Genomic DNA, 18118 nt, shown 5'->3' with positions numbered 1-18118 from the left:
ACATGTCACACATGTCATGTGTCCTTAAGGGGTTAAATTGTTTGGGTACAACTAGAGAGGCCATATGCCACTTTGATATGTTGCTATCCTAAAACAAGGCTCTTTAAAAACATATTGGCTGCAAATTGAGCCAGATAGCCTCACCGGCCCTACATTACCAATAATTGTTCTACATTCCAGACTCCTTCCTGTTTGCAGACCTTGATGACTGAACCCATATAATTTCTACACAAGTAATCAGGGTGTAAGTTATTAGTCTAGATCAGATTGTAATTGCGATTTTAGATGTGATCTGGTTGCCATGTTTCATGGTTCAACAGGAAAGAGTTTCAAATGATATAATCTCCTCCTGGTAATTCCCCCAGTTTGTTGATATTAACCTGGCTATCTGATCTGCAATAGGATGTTGCAATGAAAGTTAAACTTGAACCTCAACAAACCTTTTCTGTTTTATAACTGGATTCTGCTATTCTCTACTTCGAGCACTGGTCTCAACACGTTATTAAAGTTTATGTAAGGGTTCAGCACTTAACCTCAGAAGAACAGGAGCAGTTGGACTGCAGTGTAAACAGTATTCTTTTGATTGTTTAAATTGTGGAAGGAAACTCGCATTAAGGCATTTTCCAGCACTAGCATGTGGAGGGATGTGATGAATTCACAGCTTTTAAACTAATACCTGTTCAACTTAAGTATACATCACAATACACCTGTGATAAATATCAACAGAAAGACTTCGACATTGTTAAAGATTTGCTCTTTTTAAAACCCTTTTTAAAAAAATCTGTGAAGTGGCTGCGCCAGCTTATTGTGTTTTTTTTTTTTTTTTTTTGCTCAATTCGATGTTCCAAAAGAAAGATTGTTTTACCTGGATGTCAGTGTTCAATATCCTGCTGTGGTGGCTGTTACTGCACAATTCGTCTTTTTTGTTTCGATTAACTTTTAGCGCAGGAAGTCAGCAACTTTATCCATGTTGCCATGAAATGCATTTCATATTTAGGCATCAAATATATAACTCTTGGGATGGTAACTAACTTCTGAAAACGACAGTATCTGGGTGCAGCACCACTGAGTTACAGTCTTCAAATGACTTTGTATTCCTCATTGGTTGTTATAAAATAATTCCCAAATTGGTGCTTTTTACTATAACATTTGAAACACCTATCTGGCTGCATGTGGCTCAGTTAAGAATATCAGCAATCTTTCAAAGTCAGCGGAACCACAAGTAACATTTAATTTAATTTGTTAGCTTTGTTGAGCCGGTTCATGGACCCTTAAAATGGACCAGTGTTTTGAACATGCCCAGGGGAACAATTATTGAAAACAAACACACGTTTGAGATCACCAGGCAAACCCCATAAGGACACCGCTTTAGAAGTAAAAGGTCAGCTTGACGGAAAATGTCCCTCATGTTTCCTTGAGGGATTCGAGCGTAAATGTCTCATTATAAAAAATGTAGTAGAATATGGTTACAATTCCACTTACTAAGTTTGCCCATGTGTAATTTAATGGAATGAGTCACCATAAATGTTCTTCTTTCTTGTATGGGATTCACCAATGGTTATGTTGTGTACAGTGGCTATAATGCATAACCAACAGCTATAAATGCATAATAAATGTTATTCTGCTCAGAGACACACTGGGTCACATGTGCTTTTTTCTGTGAAAAGTATTTGACTGCTGTCTTTTCTTTTAGTCTGTGGGATCACATGAGCCTGATGCGCACTATGCAAAATGCTGATAATAATGTTAATTCTCTCCCATTTACATTGTGGGTCTGATCATTTTTGCTGTTCGTCCTCGATCTAAAATATATAAGTCAACTGCGAGGCTTTTGGTTAAATAAGATGGGTTGAGACGAGGTTACCTTTTACAGAGTTTCCAACATATTCCCTCCTTAGGGTAAGCAGGTGAAAGAAAAGACATTTAAATGCACTGCCATTTTCCTTTATAAAAGCACCCAATTGCTGAGATTTATTCAGGATACTTCTCCCCCATACAGAGTATTTCCAATTGTCTTAGCACTGTTTGTAAAATCAGGATTTGTTCACCTTTTGTAACCTAACCGTGTGTAGAGAGGGCTGAGAACTCCTGACAAAGGTTGATGGGGGCTTGTAAAGAAGCAGGACAGGTGTCCGGTGTTGAAAGCTGGCATGCACGCATATTGTAATAGAAATCGTAATGCCAAGAGATTGTAATACAGTATGTCACCCAAAGCAGGTGGTGCTGGTATAGTCATATTCACTGGAATGTTCTTTTAAAACATGTTATTATTGAAATACCCACGGCTGCCTACCTGAACACTGCTTATTTAAACATGACATTGCTGGTGAACCTGAAAAAAAGGTGATGAATGGAGATTATGTGCTAGGTAACCTGATCCAGGCCTGCAGTAACAGTAATGCAAGATATCGTTTGCAAGATATACTTCCCCAGGCTATATTTTCTCAAACTATTTGTTCTTATTTTCTAACACACACATTGGGTAATTGGTATGGGCTGGTAATGGCATTCACTGAATTGTTTGAGTTTTGGTGACTTTAGCGAAGGCAGGTGTAGCTGGGGAGACATTTCTAAGGACATTTGACATTGTTATTTCACATTGTGCATGCAGTCTCCTATGGGACAGCATGATCAGTGACCACATTGCACTGGCTGGATGTACCGGTTAGCTGGGCTGTAAGATCATCAGTACCGTAGTTATTAAATCATCCTCTGAATTTTTATATATTTTTTTCTTTTTCCATTTTTGTCTTATAATTCTAGTAACCCTAATCGCATACGTAGTATTGCACAGTAGGTTGTCAGAAATGACATATGGAATTTACGAATTATTATTATTTTATTATTTATTTAGCACCATCAAATGCCGTAGCGCTAATCACTCCAGTATGGAAATAACATTTTACTGTGATTTTATTTCTGCAAATTTCATTTCGAAAGATTATTTTTCAAAATGTTTTCATTGAAATGTAAACTATTTTGACAGTTACTTATCAAATTATAGACAGTTAAAACATCAATTTTTTCACACCGAGGCAAACTAATATAAGTTTATATAACTAACATTTTGCTATATTTCTTGTTCAATTTTTGTACAATTTGAGAAATTATATCACCTATGAAGAAGTTGAAATTACATATATGAAAAAAAAACTTTATGCAGGAGCAGTAATTCTTAAATCTCTCCACGTTTATTACATAAATTATGGGCAATCATTGCTGCAATGAGACAGTGACTATAGATTTTGGGGTAGTTATGTGTCTGATCTTATGTTTGCTTACAAACGTTAAAGGACCACTATAGTGCAAGGAAAACAAACTCGTTTTCCTGGCACTATAGTGCCCTGAGGGTGCCCCCACCCTCAGGGTTCCACTCCCGCCGGGCTGAATGGAGAGGAAGGGGGTTAAAAACTCCCTCAGCGCTGGGGACTCTTCTCCTCCTTTGGCCGTCATCGGCTGAATATGCATGCGCGGCAAGAGCCACGCGCGCATTCAGCCAGTCCATAGCAAAGCATTACCAATGCTTTCCTATGGACGCTGGCGTCTTCTCACTGTGATTTTCACAGTGCGAAGCGCGGAAGCGCCTCTAGTGGCTGTCAATGAGACAGCCACTAGAGGCTGGATTAACCCTAATGTAAACATAGTTTATCTGAAACTGCTATGTTCTCTGAAACTGCTATGTTCTCTGAAACTGCTATGTTTACAGCAGGCATGGTTATCCCTAGATGGACCTGGCACCCAGACCACTTCATTAAGCTGAAGTGGTCTGGGTGCCCTAGTGGTCCTTTAACTAGGCAACATGATTATTAGACCAGGGTAGTCTTATATACTTTCAAAACTAGAAACCTCACTGTTTCAAATGTCTGTTTATTTATTCTTGTATTTTATACTTCCTTTTTTCCCTCATATAACTAATTGAGCCCCCCTTTTCTCCACTCAGGCATGTTAAAATGAAAAATAAATAAAAGATGTTTCGCAATTTCTATTGGAAATGTATTTATTTTTTGGCAGCATTTGCTGTATCCGCAGGCTACTTGAAACTATTGTGTTTTAATCCTTTGCCCGAGGGGATGGAGAGTTATTGCACAATGTTTTCCAATGTATTCTGAGAGATCTTTTACATTCCCTTTAAACATTTGCTTTGATTCCTCCATTTCAGCAATAGAGTTATGCCAGTGGTTAATAATATTTACATTTTCTCCTACTTAATATATGACCACTTTTATGTAAAAGATTTTTTTTTCTGATAATTGTCGGTTCTCTTAACCTTATACTTATTCATATTCACCTAATAATGATGTTGGTATATATGTTTGACAGCCAGATAGAGGCAGTTATGTAGCTTTTAAGTGGTAGAAGCTTTGCAGTTTTCTTTAAGGTGCACAATTTTGGAAACTATTCATGTTGTAGGCTTTCAAATTTCTATTTATTTAATATTTCAAGTAATGATGTGATCTAATTTATTTTTATTTTTAATAGATAATAGTTCTGCAAATGTTGAAATGTTTCTAAGAAACAATTAAGTGCGTTTTTTTTTTTTTTTAGGGATTCTGTTAAATTATTATCTCTTAACCCTTCTGATATTTTAGAATGCCTGATTTAATTTGTTGTTAATAATGGACAATCTGTGTTTTCTCAGTATTCTACAGACCTCAAGAAGCTTTACTGCCAGATTGCCAAAACCTGCCCGATCCAAATAAAAGTGATGACACCGCCTCCACAGGGAGCTGTGATTCGAGCAATGCCCGTCTACAAAAAAGCAGAACATGTTACAGAGGTTGTAAAACGATGCCCAAACCATGAGCTCAGTCGGGAGTTCAATGAGGGTAAGTTCAAATACTCTAAATACTCAAACACTTTTCTTGTTTAATTTTTTTTAATGGTTGTTTTTGAACAAAGTCACCAACCTGTCAACCATTGATTCAAGAAAGCTTTACATTTGTGTGTGTGTACTAGCTTTTTTGCTGTCCTCATCGATTGATTGAAGAGCAAATTATATATTCAATCCTCATGATGTGCAATACATTGTGTTATTTACACATTTGTAGATCATTGTGCATAGATAATGTTTTTCGGCATTGCAGATCACGGACATATCTGTTTGGCATAACCAAATATGTTTGTCACCAATAAAAGTTACACCACCAGTTGCAGTTCTATGCACGTTTTGTCATTATCTTTCCTTTTCAAAAATGTTCAGATGCATTGTTGTTGATTTTGGGAAGAGTCTGTCCAATATGAAAATAAATCAATCTTCTGGTCCTTGACACATGGACAACTAAGTTTCAAAATTTAGGCCATATTAGTCGAGTTGGAAAAATACCCTTTCGATAGAATTATCCCTTGCAATTCTTTCAGTTGGTTGTATTATTGCTTCACAGGTCAGATAGCTCCCCCAAGTCACCTCATAAGAGTGGAGGGCAACAGTCATGCTCAATATGTGGAAGATCCAATCACTGGCCGACAAAGTGTTCTAGTACCTTATGAACCACCACAAGTGAGTATAGCCCAGACTCTGTCGACCTGCTTGTGCATTACTGCTATAAGTCATTGCCATGTATTCTTATTGTTTAATTTACAATAGGCAATTATCTTAAATATAGGTTGCAGATACGTGTGCAACAGTCTGTGCAGTATTATCTTGAAACCATTTGATTAACTCTTCTGCTTAACCGTAATCATTTTATTGATTAGAGTAAATAGAATTCAAAGTGGCCTTGCTACTTACAATTTAAGTAAATATGTCTGGTTTATTGCAAAAGAACAAAAAGTATTTTTTTTTTCTGGAGGATAGCTGCATGAATTCATTCTGTTTCTTTCCTGTCCAAAAAAAATTATAGGTTGGAACAGAGTTCACAACAATATTATATAACTTTATGTGCAACAGCAGCTGTGTTGGAGGAATGAACCGGCGACCTATTCTGATCATAGTAACCCTTGAAACAAGAGAGTGAGTACTTGTATTTTCAACTATTTGCTTTTTCAATATTCTCTTGGGACCCGTAATACAACAAATGGGTCAACACTTCTGGAGAACGATATAGTGATAACATTTATCAAACAAAGTTTGTGAAAAAATATTGTGTACAGTGACAGTAATAACATGTAGTACACATTTTAACAGTGCATACTTGCTTGCAATCCTATCTCAGACATGATCCCAAAAGATCACTGGAGATGCTTGTACCATTTTTTTATTTTTTTTTAAAGTAGTCTGTGCATGTGTATTGATATATGTTACTATCCCGTTTCCCTTTCTTCCCACAGTGGTCAAGTTCTTGGTCGGCGTTGTTTTGAAGCTCGTATTTGTGCTTGTCCGGGTAGAGACCGCAAGGCAGATGAGGACAGTATAAGGAAACAGCAAGTCTCAGACAGTACCAAGAATGGGGAAGGTAGGAATCAATGTAGAGTAGATAGCATTGGCAAACAATCAGACAGAGACGTACAGAACTGAACAAGGCTATAGTGAGCACTAAAACAAACTAATAAACAAAATCAACATAAAATCAATAGCAGTAGTTACAAAATGTCAGAATGTAGGCTGTTTGACCACTTTCTAAACACAATCCAATGCTTTTATACAAGTTGGTGAGTGCAGTTTTCACTATTGGTTTACAATTCCCTGCAAGTTTCAGTGGATCAATCAGCAATATATACAGTTCATATCAATGCCATGCAGTCATGCCTGTTTTCTCAGTACTTGAATCTGTTTGTTAGCAAAAAGGACATTTAGAAAGTTATCCATTCACGTTATTTTTCCTGAGAAATGATTGCATGTTGTGAAGCAATATCAATATAAATATCTTCCCTTCTCCAGCATTCCGGCAAACCACGCATGGTATCCAGATGACCTCAATTAAAAAAAGACGATCGCCAGATGATGAGGTGTTGTACCTACCTGTAAGTTCAGTAAAATATGTATTCAATATGATCCTAGTTTTAGAGACCAATTAAACAAGTTAAAAAGGGAAAAACGTATTGTATTCTATATTCTTTAATTAAAGTATTTTAAGTCAGTGAACATTCTATTGTCCTGTAAAACTTCATACTGTTTCACATTTTGACTTGTTGATATATATAGGTAAAAGGACGGGAAATTTATGAAATGTTGTTAAAGATCAAAGAGTCTTTGGAGCTCATGCAATTCCTTCCCCAACATACCATTGAGAACTACAGACAACAGCAGCAGCACTTGCTACAGAAGCCGTAAGTATGCAATTAATGACCTCTAGCAGAGAGCGTGTCTCCGATTTACCAGTACAACCCTAATAACTGACAAGATAGTATGTTTGGAGTGTAAACATTGCATGCTTTGCTCTTATTTAATTTGGCTGTGTTTTCCAGAACTACAATTTTAACATTGCTGCTTTTAAGATCGTAGGTTTAACTGAATGTTTTTATAGAACAGGATACCAAAATTATACTATTTATTTCCTATATGGAACACAATGTGAATATTGATAGGAAAGAAAATATTGCAGGAAAACTATTGTTATGTAAAAGTGTAATTAAGGACTCAGTCGGTCCCTAAGAGAGCGCATCTTGTAATAGCTTTTGGGCTCACAGACTTGGCTTTAAAGCGTTTAATACATGACATTAAATTGCTCAGGGACAGAAGCCTACAGAGCAACTTGACTGGCCCACGAAATACAGGGAGGAGTGACACCTTCTCCATACAACAGTGGCAAAAAAGAATGCAGAACAGCCCCAGCTACATGGAACACAATCTAAAGCATTCTCCAATAGAGCAAGATGTCAGAGATGAAAATTACCTAAATGAACGGTACTACTTCAATACACTCTTTTAATTCCTCTTAAAGACTGTACATACACTGTTACTGATGGTGGAAACACCAATGGTTCCTGTAAAAAGGACTTCATTAATGGATTCTCCAGTGAGGAAGGGCTTCATATCTGTAATGTTATTGTATGAAACTTCCAGTGAAATTCCCACATTTGGCTAGGACAGTGATGGCCAACATTGTCATTTTATGCCCACTTTAGCTGAAGTGCCAAATGCTTGCCATCACTGAGCTAGGTGAAGGATTATGCTACATGTTTTCATTGTCTTCATATGCAGATAGGCATTATCTTGCCTCCTAAACTGTGATAATGTAAAATATTTTTTTTTATAAAAACACCACAAATTATATATGTGTCATCTGGGCTTTTCCCTCTTGTTCTTCGTGTATGGGTGCTGGGCTCCCACATTATATAGCTGTATATCAATATTTCAACATAGCATTATTGGTTTGCTGCTTTAATTCATTTTGGCTGTGTTTTGTGTTTAGAAAAAATGTTGAACCTGTAGAGAGCATTTACTAGTGTTCACTAAGAGCCTAATGGACGGCTAATGTCCCAGGCTTACATCACACCATGCACGTAACACTGCATAATTTTTAAAAAAAAAATATTGAACTTTGCTGCTCGCTTCATTGCACTTTGCTGCAGTGTGTAAACACAAGCAGAAATGGATGTTGATTAAGGCTAACTGATGGGTATTTGAATGCACACATATTGTCCATTGCCATTATACTAGGTACCTAGCTGTCACTTAAATTGAAGTACATTAGGCAATAAAAGACATGGTGGCACACTATACACAGTAAAGGGTGGTCTATTCATTGTGCTAGCAAAGTTGCAATAGCAGTAACCACAGAAAAAATGAGATTGCATTTAAGATTGCATCTGATTGTTTGTGTGTGTACAGCTTCAACTCTTCTGATCTGATCTAAGGCTCTAAAGGGCTGGCTAACAGTTGCAGTAATTTTAACAAATCGCTGCTTTTTGAGCAATGATAGTGTGTTCAGATTTAACCTTTCTGGATAATTCTACAGAAAGAGCAAATGTAAGGATATACATTATGGATTTTTAGAGTGCTGCTCAGCCACAATCAGCAGATTATTATCCAAACATGATTTTTATTTTTAGCATGAAAACGAAAGCACAGTTGGCTTTCTAAACCCCAAAAAGCATATAGCTGATTGTGGTTGATTACACAAATGAGCCGACAATATACTTTGTAAGAGTTCCCGTTCTGATTTAATTGTGCTTGCACACCTGAATCCCTTTATAGCTTGTATGTTTTTTTTAAAGGAGACGGTTTTAAAAGATTTTTTATAGTTTGTAAGAAGTCCTTTGAAATCTGTTTTTTTTTGTACTCTGCACAGATACAAAACAAGTAAATGAGAGGAGTACAGCATGTGTACATAGATTCATATCTAATGTTTTGTCAAGCTCACAAGGTGTAATTATACTAGAAGAGCTCTGTTGTGCAATGTAATTGATGTTTCCCCTGCCTTCTCTAGTGACACCAGAATGGTTTTATTGCAGAGACAAGTGTGCTTTCTTCCATTCAATTTCTTGTCGGTTAAAGCCCAGTATGAAAATATTTTGTTGCCAAATGTAAACATTTCTTTCCTTTACCTCCTACTTGATAAGGTTGCTGTGTATTAATTATAGAAGACTTTCTTTTACCCTCCTATCATATTATAAGGTTGTTGTCTATTCATTATAGAACACTTTCTTTAACCCTCCTATCATATTATAAGGTTGTTGTCTATTCATTGTAGAAGACTTTCTTTTACCCTCCTATCATATAAGGTTGTTGTGTATTCATTATAGAAGACTTTCTTTTACCCTCCTATCATATAAGGTTGTTGTGTATTCATTATAGAAGACTTTCTTTTACCCTCCTATCATATAAGGTTGTTGTGTATTCATTATAGAAGACTTTCTTTTACCCCCCTATCATATTATAAGGTTGTTGTCTATTCATTGTAGAAGACTTACATAACATTATATAGATTGTACCTGAAAAAATTATTCTATTTAGCTCTTCAAACTATTTCAGATTTTAACTAGATTATTTTTGTAAGTTGGATATCAATAGAAATGTAGGGCAAATGAACCATTGTAATCAGATTAACTATTTAATATATTTTTTAAATAACTGTGGTCCCTTTAATGTATACAATATTATTGTAATTATGACCAAGATTTGTCCCACTATCTCTGGTTATTGAGTCAGGTGTTAGGCGTATCCACAAACATTGCATATTCCCTAACAAGTGCTTGCAGTGTTTCTTTGGATGCAGTATTATTATTATTATTATTATTATTATTATTATTATTACCATTTATATAGCACCAACAGATTCCATAGCGCTTTACACTATTATGAGAAGGGGGATGTAACTATAAATAGGACAATTACAAGAAAACTTACAGGAACAATAGGTTGAAGAGGACCCTGCTCAAATAAGCTTAAAGCAGTAGTGGGGTAAATACATTGAATGTTGTGCAAATATCATAAATGCCTATGCTTATAACAAAGCTATGTGAATACAGATAACTAAACACACCTGAAGATCATTTACCTTTTGAAATAAACACAACCTTCAGTCGTCAATTCATATATCCAAACAGACCTTTCAGCAACAGGTCTGCTCACCCAGTTTTTCCCACCCAAAAAAATAGATGCGGTTGTTATACAATTTCTCAGAGGTCATTTAGGAGGTTTATATCATCATTTAATGCTCAGTGTAAAGAAATGCTGACAATGTTTTCAAGCTTTTGGTGTGATGTGTGTGTTCTTTCTTTCCCTGCTTTAGCCTTTCATGTCTTCCATTTTTGCGTGTCTGCTTTCTCTTTGTTTTTTTCCCTAACCCCCGCACCTCTGTGATCACAGTGTGGCTGCTCGTATTTCAGCTCGCCCACAGAGATTAAGCCTGCATTGCTCAGCGTAGCATTAAGGTGTTGAGTTTACAATATCTGAGGAAGTCTGCCATCACCTGTGAGCTGGAGGACTGTGATGTTCCTGTCTAGTTTGGTATGGGTGGAGACAGCTTTTTACAGTGCAGGTACTTAAAACAGCCCAGCGCAAGTCATTTAAATATATTGGGTCTTAGTCAATGTGAGTTAGCATCACAAGAAATCTAATAAGCGTAAAGCAGGTACAAGTCTTTAAATGATAAAAGTCCATAGGTCCATGCCACACTTAGTGAACAGGGAGGCAGTGTGGCATGGACCTATGGACAATACTCAACAGGTAGTAGTGTGCGAAGGGTATTGATGTTTTATTGACTCTAATCACAAGTTGAGAAAACACTCACCATGTTTCCCAGCTAAATAGCAGCTTTGTGTGATGTTATGCTTGGCTTGCACAATTAAATATCCGGGCATCTAGATAATTCTGTTACTGGAGACATATCAAGATGAAAATGTGGAGGAAGCATTAGGTTTCATTCAACCATAAGCTTGTCGCTCGTCCTGCACTCATTGATTTGGCTTGAATTTCAGGAAATTACAGAGCTGGCACGTGTTGTGATCTCAACATTGCAAGCCTTTGTTTTTAGATCCTTGTGGTACACTTTCTCCCTCACGTCCAACTTCCCAGAAAGCTAATATTGTATTATTATTTGTCTGGTGTGTGTCAGTTATCTCAGGATAAAGAGAAGGCTTAGAGATGTTAAATTCAGGTCAGTAAGTGTACTCCGCATTATCTTACACCTGGCAATGGAGGTCTGTGGACGCTTCAGCGCTCAGTACTTCTGTGGCACGATGAAAATTGGTTGCAAAACTAAATTACTGCCGTGAGCCAAATTTAAAAATACTTTTATAGTTTCTTAAAGTCACACTATGATCACAGAGGTGGCACTACTTCTGTAACTCTCCACGGTCTTCATCTCTTGTTCTTTTCTTCTTTGGTTTCTTCTTTGCAGTCTCCTATCGGCCTGCTTCCGGAATGAACTCATGGAATCCAGGGGAGATCTTCTGAAAGACAAAGATACCTTCCTAAAACATTCCACATTCCCCAATCACGCTGTGTATCCATGAACTGCATACTGATTTTACACCATGCGTAGTTTACTGCACTGACCCAGTAATTGGTCTCAATTTTTAACAAACTTGATCAATCTGAAAATGAATGAGTCATCTTGATTTTACAAAATGCTACAAATTTAGTATGCAAGCTGGCGCAGTATATAATTGTGCTAATATTTGATAGAAGTTGGAAACTGACTTCTAAGCATTAATGTGGTGGCATGATTATGTCTGATCCAGGCATATTGCTTCTGTTGTGATGACACCACCTTGATGTTCTTCATTGAAATTGTGCACTTAACATATATATTCACATATGGGTTCTTTTTTTTGGGGGGGGGGGGGAGAGAGCGGGGATGCTTTTTTCCCCTTATGTTTGGGGGGGTTGTTTTCTAGTTTTTATCAAGGAAAGTCACCATTTCAATAGCTAAATATCGTCTCCTGGTGTTTAGAAGACTTTGAATTTTAAGGCCACAAAGGATTAACATTCCACAGGAGCCATACATAGCTAGGCATATTACATTTTAATGAGTGCATGACGTTTGTAGCAATATAAATGTGTTTTTTTTTTCTGCAATAAATAATCATGTAGCATTTTCTGAAGGGACTCAAGCACTGAATTGTCACTTTGACAGTACACATTGGCGTCTTGCCTCTTTTTTTGTACATTTTTGCAGGTGTGTTTTGGTGTTGGTAATATGCTGTTTTTGAGCAGGTCTCAAATGTAAACAGTAGTACTGTTTCATTGTTGCTGTGCATATTAAAATAATGAAAAAAGGAAAAAGAAATATATTTTCCCAGTTGTTCAAGGCTTTTAAAATGCTGGTCATGTAAGAATGTGAGATTTTATTTAAAAAAATAAAAAAATAAATAAAAAGTTAAATTGCTTGCCTGCTGGACGGATGTATACGAAAATATATTTTTTAAGTGTACTGCTTTGTTCTTTTTAGCCAATGTTAACATGGGTCAATAGGATTTCTGTCCCCATTTCACAAAATGTAATATTCTTTCTAAGAGTGTGAATATTTATTGACATACAAGTAAACATGAGTAGTTTTAGTTTAAGTTCTTCTTCTTCTTCAAAAATAATAATAATAATAATAATAATAATCTGCACCAATAATGCTATAGCCTTGACATCCCAGTCATTGGTCTGTATGTAGTAACAGATTATATGGTTTTGTTATTGTGTCAGACCAACTGGCGTTAACATAGGGTACTTCAGACCCTCTGTTCTTCAAAGCCCTCTTGTAATCCCTAACAGAGTCAAACAAGTCATTTCATTTAAATATGTGAACTTTATTCTTTATACCTGTATTCAACTTCATATTGTGAGAGATCTACTGTGTTTTCAAATGATCTTCCTGTGTGTTATAATCTTTTTGCTACATGTGGATAATTAAATGTAAAATAATAGGATTCATTTCTGATAGCTCCAGACTGAATTGTTCCCTAAATTACTTTATTTGTAGGTTGTTCTCTTATATAAATTGTCATTATTACAGGGGGTTAAAAAATTCTAGTCTCACAAAATCCTCATAATTAAAACTACCATGTTACTTTATGTTCACTCTTATTTTTTCAGCTTTGTTATATATATATATACCCCACTAAGAATATGGTCTGTTTAAAAAAAAAAAAAAAAAATGTGGTCTTATTATAAGATAAATGTATTCATTAAATTTTGAAAAATTCCACTGGGTTTTCCCTTGGCATCCTCTTGAAGTGCTGTTTCGAGTGGCTGCATGTTCTTAATTGCCAATAAATATTTGTACTAGTTTACCTTGGACATAAGACTTTTGTCATTTTGTTGTCGTTCATATTTTATTTTCTATTCTGTACTTCATGGGACCCTGAAACAGATGTGCAAAATTGCTAGTGAAACAAAAGACTTGTCAAGCCACATCATGACCATTGTTTCACTTGCAACTGACACATACAGGCCTGAATTATGTCATGTTATAAACTGAATTATGTCAATTTAAATGCGTGGTCCCCTTTCATTAGAAAATGAGATACAATCGCTCCACTGTACTGTCCAGATCATCTGAAATATATATACATTTAAATGTATTCTTGAATAAAATGATCACCTGTGGATTTAGTGGGATCCTTGCTGTGCCTTATTCCCAATTCTAAAAAACAATGGATGCCTTGCATTCTGGAATTGCAAATAAAACGTTATTGCAGCACAGTGGTGTGTTCAAAACCCATTCTTCCAGCGTAGGTTTAATCTATATAAAAATATATAATATTACATATTAGCAGGCAACAAAATTATAAAATAAACATAAAATCTTGACTATATATATGTGGTCATGTTATTTTTATCTGTCAGATGAAGAAATTGATTATGTGCAAAATAGGTCAAATATATGGAAGCGTAATGTATTAATGTCACAAATCGAATTTTGCAGGAAATATTAGTGCTGATATTGTTTTGATTATATTATAGTTGTCTGATAGGGAAAGAAAACATATAGCAAATAACATATCTACATGAAAGTGGCCAATACAAACTCTTTTGTGATTTTATGTTATGTTGCATTTGCATTTATCCATTTGCCCCGCAGCATATTTAAAATTGTCATAAAACTGCTTTAAAAAAGACCTTTGTTGGTCGAAACGTTGCTTGGCGTTGCATTTTTTCCTAATAAATCTGCATACGGTTTCAATTTGGAGTGCCTGTGGTCCTTTCTTTTTTCGTGTATAATTCTGGGATTGCTGGTCCTGATCCGGAGCACCCTTGGCCGTTGGGATTGAGTGCGGTTCCCACCATCTACTTTGCATAAAACTGCTTTAAGGCTTTTAGTTAGAACAGATTTCAGTGGAATGGTAATCCATGTACAGAATGAGTAGGCTCAATTAAAACCATGAAGATATTTCTCTTGAACTCTTTCATGTCCTCTTATAGTAATGAAAACACAAGAAGACACTTTATATACAGATCATTGTTTTTCTGGCTATTATTTAAAAATGATACACCTTTATAAACAATCCATCTGTACATTGTTGGCACAAATATTAAAATCAATGCTTACTTGCCAGGAGCTATAACAAGCTGTATTATAATACACAGGGAGTCCGTCATTTTATTCTTTTAAGACTAAATAGAATAACACATGATATTTTCTTTACTGCTCGTGCACTTCCTTTTTATATTATATTTATATTCCTGGTTTCTAGAAGTGCTATCAATACTAATCTTCTGCATTTGTTTAAATATATTTGTTTGACATTATCCAAACAGGGGTGAGTGGAGTCAGGAATCTATGGTGTGTAATTTTATCTGTAAGTCCTGCAGCCAGCCAAGCCTGAGGGTGCATGCTCACCTTATCCTCCACTTGGCTTGGTGCCTTATACCTGGAGGGAAATGTGTGATCTTATCTCTTCACATACCTGCCCAGAAGATGTGTGCATTGATACTGAAATGGTGGAGGATAGATGTTAAAAAATATATATATATATATATATATAAATATCTCACAACTGTTTCTTGTGTGCAATGATTATCCATCGAATCAGAATGAAAGTTCAAGGAATGATGGAGAAACATCTGGAGGACAGTGGAATACGTGGGGCACATGCTGTTTAGAGAGTTGAAAATAAAAATAACTCACACAGATTCTACCACATTTTTGCAACCGGTCGTAGGCCTGCAGTCGTGATTATCAACAGAGTATGATGGGAATGACCTCTTTAATATGACATACATGCAAACTACACACTATATGAGGAATACTCTCATCAGGGTGCTCTGGACAGGGAACAATTCAATAGGACAATGTAGATCCAGGCACACCTGGTGGTTTCTTCAGTGGGCAACTTTAATATAAAGTGCAGAACAAAAAGTTTCGGCTCCTTGGAGCCTTTAGACTTTACAAAGGCTCCAAGGAGCCAAACTGTTGTTTTTGTTCTGCACTTTATAATACAGCTGCCTACCGAAGAAACCACCAGGTGTGCCCTGATCTACATTGTTCTGACAATTTAAAACGCAGCTGTCAGATATACGGTCAAATATATTAGTAAAATTTAGTAAATTTAGTAAAATATATTAGTTTTAAATATCTCACTAGTTTTCATTTTGTCATTTACAAGCCCTAACCACCATGTGTGCACAGCACTGTTGATGGAATGTTGAGGGCATGGGAAATCATACAGCATTTCTGTGTAGATGCCCCAGTGAGCACAAGGCTCCCAAAGCATCATGGGTTGACAAAGTTGACCACAATGTCAAAATGCTTTAGAAGTAAGTGTGTTTTACTTACATTGGCTGCATTATTTACTTTGGTATATTACGCAATACTGTTTACTGGAATTGGAAAATGAGGAAAAGACACGTCCAGAGAACTGGTTGTTTAATATTAAGTCCAGTGTAAATGTTGCCAATCCTGATATACCAATGGACTACACGAACACATGATTCTATGATTGCATATTCCCAATGAAAAAGATCTCCGCCATGGAGGATGTGTTGTCATGGCATGATTTGTTAGCTAGAAGAAATGCATTCCACTAGCAGCATTGACTGACAGTAGACTTCCCTACATGCACCTTCTAACAATAAGTTGTATTGTTTTCCCACAGGTCCTCATTACAAGTTCAGCCTTCATTTGGATCTCCTTCTCCTCCCCTAAACAAGATGAACAGCATGAACAAGCTGCCTTCAGTCAGTCAGCTGATGAACCCACAGCAAAGGAACTCACTCACCCCAAACAACATGGCTGATGGCATGGGTGCAAATAGTAAGGGCATCTCTATCCAAATAATGCTGCTAGAGAAAGTATTAAGCTATAGACATGCATTACCAAAATCATTCAGAGAAACACTTTACACCCCTCAAAGTAGTGACTTCCACATGTACAGCCCATACCAACTGCTTCACTCAAGTAATTGCTCCACTGTATATGTTGTATGGCTGATATATACATAAAGAGAATCAACACAGTAAAGGAGGAGACTATATTTAAAAGAATGAGAACTACCACAACAAGAGGACATAGTCTTAAATGAGAGGGGCAAAGGTTTAAAAATAATATCAGGAAGAATTACTTTACTGAGAGGGTAGTGGATGCATGGAATAGCCTTATAGCTGACGTGGTAGAGGTCAACACAGTGAAGAAGTTTAAACATGCATGGGATAGGCAGAAGGCTATCCTAGCTATGAGATAAGGCTAGGGACTAATTAAAGTATTACGAAAATTGGGCAGACAAGATGGGCCGAATGGTTATCTGCCGTCACATTCTATGTTTCTATTTATGCTGGCTAGATCTGTTCTGTTACAGGGATTTAGGGATGCTGAGCTCAGCATTAGAATGCATATGGTAACCTAAATGCTTTGTTTGGAACACAATGGAACTCGGCACGGAATGTTGATTTAGATAAGTGAGCTTTTCAAACTGTATTAACACTCAACAAACCAAGTCTGGTTTTTGTTATCAAATAAATAAATTTGTTGAAAACTGTGCAACACCTACATAAGGGAATCCATGTTGTCAATTTGCACTTTATTTCTGAAAGGTCATCTTTTGTACAATTTGTACTGCTTTTCCTTTAAGGCATGCTACACTTGAGGGCTCTGTAGCAAACTGTACAAAAAGCGGATCATTTTTCAAGCATTGAATGTAAAGCATTCTGTTAGCGCATTCCTTGGTGTTGGCCAAAATGAATCGTACACTGCATTGTAATATGAGCATTTTTTTCTTTCACCGTTCACCTTCTGTACCCAAATTCTTACAGGCATTTACCAGATGTGCAGGTCTAAAGTGAGTCAGAGCCCTGTATTAAATTTCATTGCCAGTTGTATATCGTGCAGACGTTAAGACTGACACCTTTTATGTCCATAGCATAATTTAGCAGGATTTTTTCTATTATGGAGTCAACTGAAAGGTTAGATTAGGAGCATTAAGAAAGTTTTGAAAGCAGGCATAATTCCTAGGTTCCAACATTTTTTCACGAGAAGGGCCCTCAGGGTGAATTTATATAGCAATGATTTGGTTTGCTAGGGTTTTAAATGACGTACATCCAGCTAACTGCCCTTGGCTCATAGCATCTCTGCGTTAAAGTTTTTATGCCTAGTCAGCTCCGATGGTGGATATGATATTATACACACAATATGCTTGTCACATGTTGTGCATAAAATAAATGTAGTCTACTTTATGTGTAAAAACACAGCTGACAATGCAACTTCGGCTTCAGATACAAGTAGCTGCATAATCAGAAAATAGAGAGCAATATGTGACACAACTTGATCGATAGTGAGTTATTGTAAAGTTTTTTACATCGTTTTGT

The 18118-nt window shown here is 36.4% G+C and overlaps 1 protein-coding gene and 1 long non-coding RNA gene across 6 annotated transcripts in view; one reads left to right on the top strand and one right to left on the bottom strand.

Moving 5' to 3' along the window:
• TP63 (tumor protein p63) overlaps positions 1-18118 on the top strand; it is a 401462-nt gene that overhangs the window by 34015 nt on the left and 349329 nt on the right. For 3 of the 5 annotated variants that reach the window (XR_010086597.1, XM_063442799.1, XM_063442801.1), the window contains exons 3-10: positions 4640-4826; positions 5382-5497; positions 5841-5950; positions 6268-6392; positions 6818-6900; positions 7082-7206; positions 7610-7783; positions 16414-16571. Coding sequence is in view for 4 of the 5 variants with exons in the window: in XM_063442799.1 (XP_063298869.1) it covers positions 4640-4826; positions 5382-5497; positions 5841-5950; positions 6268-6392; positions 6818-6900; positions 7082-7206; positions 7610-7783; positions 16414-16571 (1078 nt within the window). In the remaining variant the exon portion in view is untranslated. Of the gene's footprint in view, positions 1-4639; positions 4827-5381; positions 5498-5840; positions 5951-6267; positions 6393-6817; positions 6901-7081; positions 7207-7609; positions 7784-11723; positions 12167-16413; positions 16572-18118 lie in introns of those variants that run through there. The other 2 variants (XM_063442802.1, XM_063442800.1) reach the window with 2 other exon arrangements.
• Positions 11013-14056, bottom strand: LOC134586890 (uncharacterized). The gene is made up of 3 exons (XR_010086598.1): positions 13920-14056; positions 13610-13679; positions 11013-11775 (listed from the first exon to the last, which is right to left on the bottom strand). It is a non-coding gene; the product is annotated as an uncharacterized LOC134586890 (long non-coding RNA).

This window comes from Pelobates fuscus, chromosome 2, assembly GCF_036172605.1.
Source record: "Pelobates fuscus isolate aPelFus1 chromosome 2, aPelFus1.pri, whole genome shotgun sequence".
Taxonomy (NCBI): domain Eukaryota; kingdom Metazoa; phylum Chordata; class Amphibia; order Anura; family Pelobatidae; genus Pelobates; species Pelobates fuscus.
Note: the sequence above shows the minus strand (reverse complement) of the source record. Positions and strands in the feature narration are given on the sequence as shown.